Raw genomic sequence first — 11,468 nt, 5'->3', positions numbered from 1 at the left:
TTCCGTTGGGATAGGGCACCCCAAAACCAAGCGAATCCGCTTTAAGGACTCTCAGGTGCACACGAATGCGGTTTACTTCGTAGGCGACGTTGGTTCAATAAATTGTGCAGCTGGCACTGCTGGTCTCCCGCGACTTTCTCCCAGCGCGGCCCATCGGCCTTGGGCGCCCACGCCCGCGCTGCCCTCCACCTTCTACACCCGAGCGCCCGGGTCCGCGGTGACCGGCGGGCAGGGGAGGAAGCGGAAGCCGTATCTGCTCTCAGCCGTGCTCTGCACTGACAGCGCTACCATCGGGCAGCCCCGGTCCACGATCCTCCTGCACACCTGGGGAGGGGGGGGGGCGGGGCCTGAGCGGCGCGGGGGCGGGGCCGGGAGGGGAGGGGAGGGGCGGGGCCGGGAGGGGGACCCCGCGGGAGCTCGGGTATCCCGCCACAGCCGGCACGCGCGCGCGCTCACCCGGACCCTGTGCTCCTTCCTAGCCCCGCAGTGTTCCAGGCACAGCCCGGCCTCTGCGGGGGACAGCGACGGGATGGGGTCGGCCGGACTCCCACTCCCCGCCGGTCCGCCCGCCCTCCGCGTCCCCCTGCGCTCACCGGGCAAGGCGGGCAGGAGCTCGGGCGTGCGGGTCTCGGCGGCCTCGGGCCGCGCCGGCACCTCCCGCGGGCGGAAGAGCTTGCTGGTGCTCAGCCGCGGCAAGAGGCCCCGCGTCCTGGTGGGGCAGGAGGGTCGTGAGGTCTGGAGCCCGCCCGCGGGAAGGGCAGTCCTGGAGGGGAAGGGGCCCGGGGAGAAGGGAGCCAGGGGCTGGTCCTGCAGGGCACGCCGCGTGGGAGCGCTCTTGAATTACTGCGGGGGGGGGGGGCGGCGAGGACGGAACCCGGGGAGGTGGGTGGTGGTCCTGCGCGGGAACCCGTCTGGAGAGCGGCCTCAGAGGGGATTGGACCTGAGGCAAGGGAATGGTCCCTTAGCAGGGAGTCTGGGGGGACGGTTTTTGCGGGGGTGGGTCCTGGGAGGCAGAGGAGACCCAGGGACCCGCGGTGCCCACCCGGGCCTCCGGCGTCTGGCTCCGGCCTCCCGCACCCTGCCCGCGCGCGAGTGTTGAGGCCCACGACTCTGCTCCCCGGGGTCGGCCCCAAGCCCGTCCTCTGAGAGCGGGAAGCGGTCTACGGAGAGGTCGGTGTTGTCAGCGAAGATCCTCGAGACCGGGGTCACGCAGTGGGGGGCCCGGTGCTCGCTCAGGACCTGCGGGGCCGGCCGGGAGGGGCGCAGCGGTCACCCCCAGCCCGCGGGGCTCTCCGCCCACCCCATCCCGGTCTGAGACGCACCCTGACCTCGCCCTTGGGGTTCAGGAGGAGAGTCACGCATCCCCGGCCGGAATGGAAGTGGACAGGCTCTTGGCCCAAGGACGACGGCGGCCGCTTCTTGGTGCCGCCGGGGCCCTCGCCCCAGACCTGCTGGACAGCGCGGGGCGGCGGGTGAGGGGCGGTGGGGGCCGGAGCAGAGGCCACGAGGGCTCGCGGGGAGCGGGGCGCACCGTAACGTGGTGCCGTGGAGCCAGCAGCGTGCCGGGCGGGAAGCGGTACATGCACACCGGGAAGCCGTACAGGAGCTGCCGCAGCGTGAGGCCGCCCAGGTCGGCGGTCTCCTCCAGCGACTGGTTGAGGACGCGCACGAACCTCTCCTTGCGGCTCACGGCCACGATCTTCAGGCTGGAGTTAATGGGGCTCGGCGGGTGAGCAGGGAGGGTAGAGGCACCGCAGAGAGGCTGGGGCACCCCTCCACCGCGGTCCTGCTGGGAGACCCACCCCTGCTGGGATCCCCCCACCCCCACCCCGTGTCACCCCCCTCCCCTCCCACGGAGGCGGCGCCTGGGATGCCGGTGCTCTGAGTCTGCACAGGACTCCCCTGTCAGGACCGTCTTACCAGGTGGGTCCCAGGGGGGGTTCCAGGGATCCAGGGAGAGACCCGTCGGAAAGAGGACCTCCATATGGAGCATCCTCTGGGGACATCGAACGTGAGGCCAGACTAACCTGCAGTACCCTGAGGCCGCACGTGGGAGAGGAACAGCTCCAGGGGTCAGATCCACAGCAGGAGGGATGGCCCTGGGGGCTGAGGGAAGCAGAGGGACAGCTCAAAGTACTGGGGAGAGTGGGAGGGAGCGAGCCGGAGCGCAGAGGAGGCAGCGTCTCACCCAAGGCCACCCCAGCCCCTGGGGATGAGGCAGGAGAGGCCCCCAGCGGCCTTGCGCTGAGCTGTTGGGGAGACCGAGCTGCTGGAGACGGCTGTTTAGGGTTTGGGGCGGAGATCCCAGCCTCACGGTGGGGGGGAGGGAGGAGCCACCGGGGAGACCCGCTGTACCCCACCTTCAGGCAGTGCCTGCATTTCCCTGCCGAGGCTGCTGCTCCGGTGTGGCTCTGTCAACTCAGAACTGCGGCCTGCAGCGGAGGGTGGCTGTCCCGTCACCTTCTGCACGCGATGAGGCTCAGCCAGCCAGCCACTGCCGGGGTCGGAGTCTGTGCCCCCTGAGCTGCTGGTGCCCACAGAGGGCAGGGAGCACCACTCGACACTCTTGAGATGCTGTTCCACACGCTCTCTATGCAGCTCTGAGCCCCACTGGCCAGGCACCGGGGCCGGTGGGGATGGCAAGGCCCGGGGGTGCCTGTGGGCCACAGTCTGCTGACCTGCTTGCTGCCTGCTGGCCCTGGCGTCTGAACTCCAGCCCTGCCCCCATCTAACCTCCCCAAGGTGGGCGGGGCACCCCGAGTTGCGGTTCCCGTCCCTGGGACCCAGCCTGGGAGCAAGGCTCATAGATGGACTGTGATGGCTCAGGAGCCCTTTCCCTTCAACCTTCACCTCCTCCTGTAGATCAGAGAATTGACCTTGGGAGGTGTCAGCGGCTCGTCCGGGGACACTAAGGGGAGATCTTGGACTCTGGTGCACACATGCCGAGGCACGCCCTCTCCTCCCTTCACCCCCACAGGAGTCCCTGACCAGCACGGTTACTTTTGATCTGAGTTGGACTTGATGTTGGCGAGGAGGTTGGGATACCGATGGGCAATGCTGTTCCAGTCTACGTCCTCCAGCCGGAAACCCTGGCCAGGAAGCAACAGGAACGTGGCTCTCCCCTCCCACGGGCCCACCGAGCCATGAAAGCACACGGGGGCCTTGCTTACCTCTCCAGTAGAGGGGACCTGGTCATTCTCAGAGAGGTCACTGGAGTCCATCAGAGTTTCTGCAGTTACCACCTGCAGAAGGGGAGTGGAAGCCAGGGGGCAGGAGCTGGGGAACGAGCCTCTCCCCTTGGACCCTCACCCGCACCCGAGGCACACATTTGCTGTGCATCAGGTGGGCGGAACCAGGGGGTTCCTCCCTGCCCTAGACCACGGTCCTGGGGGGACAGGCTTCCCAGGCAGGCCAGGGCCCCCCAGCGGAAGCACCAGCCTGGAAGGGACACCCTGGCTCTCCAAGGGAAGTCCAAGGAGGGCTGGGGAGGGGGACGTGGGAGGCAGGAGGGTGGGCCGAATGGGGCTTACCTCCACACTGCCGGTGGAAGATCGCAGCACGCGACCCACCCAGGAGGAGCGGGCCAGCTGCAGGAGGCAGGACCTCTGGAACGCCTGCAGCTCAGTCTCCAGCTGGGACTTCTCCTGCTCCGGGAGGGTGAGTGGGTGGGACAGGGCCTTCTCTCCACCCCCGGAGCCAACCCCTACCTGGCCCCTGATCCTCACCCCAGCCTGGGTCCCCTGACCAAATCCTGATCCCACCTGCCCCTCACCAGTTGGGCCTGTTCCTTCTGCCCTTTCAACTCCAGAGTCAGCTTCTGGATCTGGTTCTGCAGGAGCTTCTCCTGACTGTGTGAGCAACTGGGGGAGGGGCCATCTCAGCAGCCCCCACCTCGAGGTCAGTAGCCAAGGAAGGGAGGCGGAGGGGCTCCTCTTCACTGACAGTGGAGGCCTAAGGGCACAGAGTTCCACCGGGCCGGGCCAGGTCGGGTTCTGAGAGGTGTGGGTCATAGGTCGAGTCTAGGTTCAGCGGCCATCGACATGTTTAGAGTCAGGGTCTGGGCAGGTTTACAGCATATTCACTCTTTCGGGGTTAGGTTGGGGGGTCAGAGTCAGGTAAGGATAAGGGCTAGAGGCGAAAGGCAGGGTAATTATCAGGTGGGAGCCCCAGTGGTTGGGGATGAGGTCAGACAAAAACCATTTCAGGCCAGGACAGAGGCTGGGTTGGGCTGAAGGACTGGCACTTTGCTGCTCACCTCTCGGGTGGCAGTCCGGCCACCTCGTACAGGATGTGGCAGTGCCGGGCATTCCGGCGGTTCTGGATGGTCCACCGCAGAGCCTGGATCTCCAGTTCCCGCTGACCCCACAGCAGCCGCAGGGTGCGGGGGTCCAAGGACTCAGGGGCCAACCTGCGATGCCAGCACCCTTGCCACTTGATCAGGCCCTGCCCTCCGGCCGACCACCCCTCCCTCGCTTCCTTACTGCAGGTTGACGGGGAAGACCACGGGCGTGGAGCTGGGCTTGGTGTCCTTCAGGCATGCGGGAGCCACTGGGTCTTTGGGTGTGCCAGCTGGAGGCTCCAGGTGGCCACTGACCGGCTCTTGGTCCGCCAGGGATAGGGCAGCCTGTTTCTCAGCTTTTTCAGCCTCTTGGCAAGGCTCAGGGGCCATTCTCGATGTTCCTGGGGGAGCTGAGATGGGTAGTGTGGCTGTCACCCTTGTGTCCCATGGGTAGGTACCACGTGGGGCTCTTCTTTCATGGCCACAAGTGTGTGCCTGTGTCTGACAGCCCTAGACAGCATCACTCCAAAAATGCCCTTGTGTGAGTGCGCACGTGCGTGTGCATGCGCACGTGCACGCCCCCAGGACACCAGATTGCTGGCCACATGTGTGTCTATGTCTGTGTGTTTCTGACCAGGACAAGGCAGCAGATAACTGTCCCCCACCCCCTTCCCCAAGCAACATGTCACCAGGATGTTTGCACATTTCCTGTTGTCTCTCTGTCACCCTCGCCCTCTACGACCTGAGGTCCTGCCCTCAGCCTAAGGCAAAGGTCCCCAGAGGTGTTAATCCTTCGCCCGTGATGCCCCCAGACCCAGGGCCTCACCCCCAACACTCACCTGAGGCCTGAAACCCAAGCAGGCCTAGGGAAAGAAAGGCTTTACAGTGTTCCCATGGATACCAGCACCAAAAGGGGAGGGGCTGTTTGTTACCAGCAGCTTCCAGGGAGACCCCAGACCGGGACCCTGAGTGAGTCCTGGACCCACCTCCAGATCCTGCCCGAAGGAGAAGTGGTAAGAGGCTGGGTTGTTGCCCAGTGACCCTCAGGAGGCCCAGGGAACCACAGAGCGACCAGCCAGGCCTGCCGTGGCCACACAGTCCACCACCCCCAGCCTGACTGCCTGACTGTGGCACTTGGTGGGTATCGGGGGCATTGCTGCCCTGTATGTGGGGGCTTACTGAACTCTAACCGGCAGTGAGGCCCTCCTGAGTGTTTCCCACAGCTTCTTTGTCCTCAGAGGCTGATGCCCACCTACCTGACCCCCAAGCAAGAAGCCCCCCCCTGCCCCCGTCCATCTCTACCACCTGGGTCACCTCAGGGAGCCCCGGGGACCCTCTCATAACCACGATAACTGTTCCCTCTGCCCCACACCAAAAATGAAGCACCAGATCTGACACACAAACTGATGCTCTCCAGCCTTCACCCCGACCCCTTTCTAGCTTTTTCTTTCTTCTCTTTTCTTTCTTTCTTTCTTTCTTTCTTTCTTTCTTTCTTTCTTCCTTCCTTTCTTTCTTTCTTTCTTTTATTCATTCATTCACTCATTCATTCAGACTCTCAACTTCGCGTTTTTGTAGGACTTCCTGTGCCGCGGAACATACAGGCTGGCAGGAGGACCCCCGTGGCAGAAACAGGGCTCTGAATGCCTGGTCCACAGACAGCATTGAGGCTGTGAGGCACCCTGGCTGCCGAGCTGGCTTGGGTCCTACCAGGCCGGAGTGTGCCCGCGGGCGTCCACAACTCGCGAGGGCACCGAGCTCCACTGGGGGCAGGCAGGGGTGGGGGAAAAGAGCCCAGGGTCTATGTCTTGCTTTGTCCCCAGCAACCTGAAGGCGGCCTTCTCCCCTCACCGGGATTGCCAACCTGGCTGCAGTGGCCCGCCAGCTCCACCTCCCTCCCGCGGGGGCTCACGGTTCCCCGACCCCTGTGCGTCCCGACGACGCGCCCTAAGGGAGCAAGGTCGGTGGGGCCCTAGCCTTGGGGACCCCGCTGCCCCTCTCGGCGCAGAAGCTGCAGGGTCCCAGGCCGGCGCTCCCTCTCTAGGCAAAAGACTCATCAGACTGGGAGGTTTCTGAGGAGGTCGGCCCGGGAGCGGAGCCAGACACCTGTCCCACGCGCCGCCCGGGGGCCAGGGACGCGCTTCCGCGTAGTTCGCGGTCCTCAGGCGTGCGTGGACCAGGCTCGGCCCGCCCCTCCGCGCTGCCGAGCTCCGCCCACACCTGGGCGCCGCTGAGGGCGGGGCGGGCGGGGAGCCAATGGGAGGGGCGGGGTTCAGAGAGGTAGCCAATGGGCGTGGGCGCGGGGCGGACGAGGCGATGGTGGGAACCAATGGGGGCGCTCGGGGCGGGGCGCTCGGGCTGCGGGCCAATGGAGCTGCGGGCCGGGGCTCGCCCGCCGCGCTGGAGGCGGCAGGTTGCGGCGGCGACGGCGCCGGCCGCCGGGAAGCAGCCAGTTCGAGCCTAGGGCCGGGAGGCCGGCGAGCGCCCAGGTGAGAAGCGCAGGGCCCCAGATCCTCCCGAGTGCGGCGCACGGCCCTGGGCGGCAACTCCGACGGAGGGGCGCGGGCTGGGCGGCCGTGGGGGGCCCCGCAGCACCTGCAACGGCCCCCGCCGCACAGACGGCAAGCGCGGCGGCTGTGGGGAGCGGGAAGGGGGCTGCCCGCGCCGGCAGGGACCGCCCAGGCGCGGTTCCGTGCCTCCGGAGGGCCGAGGTCTGCGTCTCGGGCGAGGGGGCGTTCCCATGGCAGAGGGAAGCCGTGTTTTCGTGAGGGCGCCCTTGGGTGCCTGAGGACGGCGTCCCGTGGGAGGGGCAGTGCCCTTCGAGCCAGGTGACTGGGGAGGCAGGAAGTCCTGGATCTGGTTAATGATTCGCCTCGTTCCGGGATTGGGGTGAGGCGAGAGGAGGCTGGGCAGTGGAGGAGCCTCAAAGTGCCCCTTGAGGGCGGACTGGTTCCCCCTGCCGGGGGTTGGGGGGGGGTGGGGGTCTCCACTACTCCCACCCCAAGAATGTGTGGCCTAAGGGTGGGGCTGGGCACAGGAGAGCGGGGCTGACGTCAGGGGGGACAGTAACCCTGAGCCAGTTCTGGGGGAAGAGAGGAGAGCCAGGCTGGGCCTGACTCTGTGGCCTTCATCGTCCGTGCAGGACAGGGATGCTCTCAGGGCTAGCAGCCATGGAGCTGAAGGTGTGGGTGGATGGCATACAACGCGTGGTCTGTGGGGTCTCAGAGCAGACCACCTGTCAGGAAGTGGTCATCGCGCTGGCCCAAGCAATAGGTGAGTCCTTTCCGGCACAGATGGCCCAGCAGGTGCACCTGAGACTGGGCCTGCTCCTATGGCCCCTTTCCCCCAAGGAGGGTGGGGCTGGTTGCTGATCCCTGTTGCTCTCCCTCAACTTCTCAAGCCAGGTAGATGGAGGGTGGGGGGGAATCTAGGCTGACCCCTCGCCTCCTACCCCACTTCTCAAGCCAGGTGGATGGAGGGTGGAGGGAATCTAGGCTGACCCCTCTCCTCCTACCCCAGGCCAGACGGGCCGCTTTGTGCTCGTGCAGCGTCTCAGGGAGAAGGAACGGCAGCTGTTGCCCCAGGAGTGTCCAGTGGGTGCCCAGGCCACCTGTGGACAGTTTGCCAGTGATGTCCAGTTTGTCCTGAGGCGGACAGGGCCCAGCCTCGCAGGAAGGCCCTCCTCAGACAGCTGCCCACCTCCTGAACGCTGCCCAGTCCGGGCCAGCCTCCCCCCGAAGCCACGGCCAGCCCTGGGCCACGAGCCCCGCAAAGCACTGACCTTCAGCCTTGGGTGCCCTGGGCTGGCCCCCATCCCTGCGCTGCCCGAGCCTGTGGCCCCCGTAGCACCAATGCCAGGCTCCTGTGCAGACCTGCAGGGCCTGGAGCGAAGGGTGCGGAGGAACGCACTGGAGCTGGGTCAGGAGGCCTTCTGGGAGCAGGAGCTCAGGCGGGAGCAGGTGCGGGAGCGTGAGGGGCAGGCACGCCTGCAAGCCCTGAGCGCCGCCACTGCCGAGCACGCCGCCCGGCTGCAGGCCCTGGATGCCCAGGCCCGCGCCCTGGAGGCTGAACTCCATCTGGCCTCAGAGGCCCCCGGGCCCCCCTCCCCCACGGCATCTGCCACCGAACGCCTGCGCCAGGACCTGGCCGTCCAGGAGCGGCAGAGCGCGGAGGTGCAGGGCAGCCTGGCCCTGGTCAGCAGGGCTCTGGAGGCTGCCGAGCGTGCCCTGCAGGTAAGCCCCCCTGGGCCCCGAGCGCCTGCTGACGTCCCCAGCATGGGCAGCTTGGGGGGTGGGTGTCAGGGTGTGACCAGGGGGAGCACGAGTCCGTGGAGCCCTGCGGCCGTCTCCTGAGGGTGCCCTGTGCCCCAGGCCCAGGCCCAGGAACTAGAGGAGCTGAACCGGGAGCTCCGCCAGTGTAACCTGCAGCAGTTCATCCAGCAGACGGGGGCTGCGCCGCCACCACCCCCGCAGCCAGATGGGGGCCCCCCTGGCACACAGGTCAGCGCCGTTCTGGAGGGAGGTTGGGTGGCAGGGGAGGCCTGGCCCAGTCCTAAGCTGATCTGCTCTCCCCATAGGATCTTCTGCCTCTGGCCAGAGAAGAGCCTTTCACCAGAACCTCCCACGGTCCCGCTCTAGTGTCCAGCCTGAGCCCAGAGAGTATGTCTGTCCCCCCCATTCTGGGTGGGTCAGGGTTCTCCTGTGGCCTCCTCAGTCCCTCAGCCTGTGTCCTCCCCACAGTTGTCCCCATGAGGCAGAACTCCTGGAGGTAGCAGCTCTTGCCCCAGAATGGACATCCACTGCCAGCCCAGCCCTGGGCTCCCATGACATGAGCGTGGGCAGCCAAGGCGGGGCCCGACTTGGACAACAGCAGCATCAGGGGTCCCAGAGGGTTTATTGCCCATGTAGTGGGAAGGCCTGATGCCCTGGGCCTGAGACAGAATGCCTCAGAGCCCAGGGGGTTCTGCTCTGGGGGGCAGCGGGAGGCTGAGGGTGCTTGCCCTAGTCCTTGCCAAGTCTGCCGGCCCCTTGGAGAAGCAGGGGGCACGACCGGCTCAGAATTCGCTAGGCCCCAAAGGCCACGGCTCCTTGTAGGGGATGGGAGATGATATGTGGACACTGCTCAACTCTGGGTGTGTGCTTGCATGTGGGAAGTGTCCTTCATCACACGTGTGCACACACACACACAGGTATGCTGCCTCCCCTACCCTGACCCTGAAGCCTCAATAAACTGCCCCAAATGGCTCGAGTGTGTCCCAAGGTTGCACCGGACAGCATCTGTGGGGCCTGAAACCGAGACTGGCTGGGGTCACTGGGCAGTATCCCCAAGCTACCCGGGGCTGGCCGCAACTGGGGCTCTTGAGCAGGGCGTCTCCCAGGGGCCAGCGGTCAGCTGGGCCTAAAGCCTGGGGGCATTTGTGGGGCCTCGCCTTTCAGGCTGCTCTGCCCGCCCTCCCCCAGGGGCTCTCCTTGGCAGCGCAAGCCTGGGGTTGAAAGTTGGACAGTACGGGGCTTGCAGCAGCCTCAGCCCCGGCCCGGGTTCCTGTGTGGACCTCTCGTCTGCCTGGTTCCCCTCTTCTGGCCTAACCCTCAGCAGGAGCAGGAACTGCCACCCCATCTGGGGTGGCTCCTGGACATGGGGACTTAAGGACATGCCAGACCTGCCTGTCAAGTTTACTGAGAGCTTGTGGGGGCAGCTCCCCAGACTCCTGATCGGCCAGGACCAAGGAAGCAGCAGCCCTGCCCAGAGGAGCTTTGTAGGCCCCATGAGGGTGTGGCTGCCCAGCCTTCCCGAGGGCCCCCCTGCTTCCCAGCTGGATGTGAAGCCTCAGCTGTGTGCCTGCGGCCTCCAAATTAGGGCAGAGTGACGTCCAGGCCACAGTCCTGGTCCTGGTCCTGCAGTCGCACCTCTGAGCACAGTGGCTGAGACTGGAGCTCTTTGTGGTGGTCAGAACCCAGGAGCTCAGTGCAGCCACAGGCGTGGGGAACAGGAGAGGGGGGCATCCTAGATGATGGGGGTCTTTGTGCTGAGTTTGGGGGTTGGCAACTGTGGGACAGACTCAGCCTTCTGGAGTGGCCCCTGAGCTGGGCCTGGTGTTCCCCACTTCCTTTGGGGCCGACCACGGGGGACATGAAGTCCTGAGTACAAGGAGCAAGGAAGCCACCAAGAGGCAATGCCACCTTGAGGGCACAGCTTGGGGTGGGGGTGGGGGGCAACTAGGACTGGGCACTTCCTGCCCAAGGTGGAACAGGATAGGGAGCGAATGGCCAGGCCAGGCAGCAGCAGGGGGCTCCTCACTCTAGAGCCCCCAGCCCTAACCCAGCTCCCACCTGAGCTCACTGCCCACCTCACAGCAGCCCATTCCAGACAGGGCTAAGCAAACAGGCACGTGGGATATAGTCTGGAATGCAAATGCTGACTGTGCTGTGTCCTGGGTGAGAGGGCTGGGGCCACGGGCAATCAGCACCAGGCTCCAGGGGTCTGCTCTCCCCGCCCGCAGCCCTACCTGTGTGCAGAAGGGCTAGGTGTGCCCCAGGAGGCTTGTCCTGAGCCCCAACACAGGGTCATCTCTCAAGCTGAGTGCACTGGCCAGCAGAGGGCAAAGCCAGGTGCCATCTGGAGACGAGGCCGCGCCCTCCCAGGGTTATCTGCTCTCCCACCAACCAAAGGGACGTAGGCCTGGTGCTCACAGAGCTCACCCCACCCCTCCGCCAGGCTCCTGCGTCTGTTTTCAGGGAACGCCTGTTCAGAAGCCGTTTCCAGGGACCTGTCCCCGGTGTGCTGCTGGTTGAGGAAGCTGATGAGCCCTCTTTTGAACCTTGGAGGGGTCCTCAGGTAGCACCCGTGCTCTAGGGTGGGGAAAGGGACAGAACCTTTTTCCTCTAGGTGTTCCAGGAGGACAAAATCCCACATCCCCAAGAAGTTGCCAGAAGTGCTTCAAATCACTAAGCAAACCTTGGAGTTGCTGAAGTTTACTTTTGAGCTTTAAACTGTACTTTGAAAACAATGATGTGAGTTATGTTGAGGTAAGAAGAGGCCCAGCTCCCACACACACAAACACACACATCAGTCCATGGCAGGGCAGGTCCAGGCCAGGCCAGCTCCCCAGGCAAGCCTGGTGTGAGTACACAGGCAGCCATCATCACGAGTCTCTGGAGGGCCAGGCTGTGTTGGGGGCTGGCACTGGAGCCCC

The 11,468-nt window shown here is 65.5% G+C and overlaps 2 protein-coding genes across 7 annotated transcripts; one reads left to right on the top strand and one right to left on the bottom strand.

Moving 5' to 3' along the window:
• Nucleotides 1-56: 56 nt before the first annotated feature.
• Nucleotides 57-5,256, bottom strand: LMNTD2 (lamin tail domain containing 2). 5 transcript variants are annotated; one of them, XM_042904736.1, is made up of 14 exons: nt 5,119-5,256; nt 4,482-4,689; nt 4,256-4,408; nt 3,773-3,860; nt 3,531-3,644; nt 3,171-3,242; nt 3,001-3,089; nt 2,361-2,656; nt 2,028-2,106; nt 1,532-1,706; nt 1,323-1,451; nt 1,043-1,239; nt 457-709; nt 57-324 (listed from the first exon to the last, which is right to left on the bottom strand). In XM_042904736.1, exons 2-14 carry the CDS (start codon nt 4,667-4,669, stop codon nt 193-195), a joined length of 1,965 nt encoding a protein of 654 aa, XP_042760670.1. In that variant the 5' UTR covers nt 4,670-4,689; nt 5,119-5,256; the 3' UTR covers nt 57-192. The 5 variants fall into 5 exon arrangements, with proteins under 5 accessions (XP_042760670.1, XP_042760674.1, XP_042760672.1 ...); XM_042904740.1 differs by lacking the exon at nt 5,119-5,256 and having other exon boundaries at nt 594-709; nt 4,482-4,736; XM_042904738.1 differs by lacking the exon at nt 5,119-5,256 and having other exon boundaries at nt 1,329-1,451; nt 4,482-4,736.
• Nucleotides 5,257-6,614: 1,358 nt separating this feature from the next.
• On the top strand, nt 6,615-9,519 carry RASSF7 (Ras association domain family member 7). Of its 2 annotated transcripts, XM_042904747.1 has the most exons (6): nt 6,616-6,765; nt 7,419-7,549; nt 7,796-8,508; nt 8,647-8,775; nt 8,853-8,934; nt 9,016-9,519. In XM_042904747.1, exons 2-6 carry the CDS (start codon nt 7,426-7,428, stop codon nt 9,045-9,047), a joined length of 1,080 nt encoding a protein of 359 aa, XP_042760681.1. In that variant the 5' UTR covers nt 6,616-6,765; nt 7,419-7,425; the 3' UTR covers nt 9,048-9,519. The 2 variants fall into 2 exon arrangements, with proteins under 2 accessions (XP_042760680.1, XP_042760681.1); XM_042904746.1 differs by having other exon boundaries at nt 6,615-6,765; nt 8,853-9,519.
• Nucleotides 9,520-11,468: the final 1,949 nt, after the last annotated feature.

The sequence above is a fragment of the Panthera leo genome, chromosome D1 (assembly GCF_018350215.1).
Source record: "Panthera leo isolate Ple1 chromosome D1, P.leo_Ple1_pat1.1, whole genome shotgun sequence".
Taxonomy (NCBI): Eukaryota; Metazoa; Chordata; class Mammalia; order Carnivora; family Felidae; genus Panthera; species Panthera leo.
Note: the sequence above shows the minus strand (reverse complement) of the source record. Positions and strands in the feature narration are given on the sequence as shown.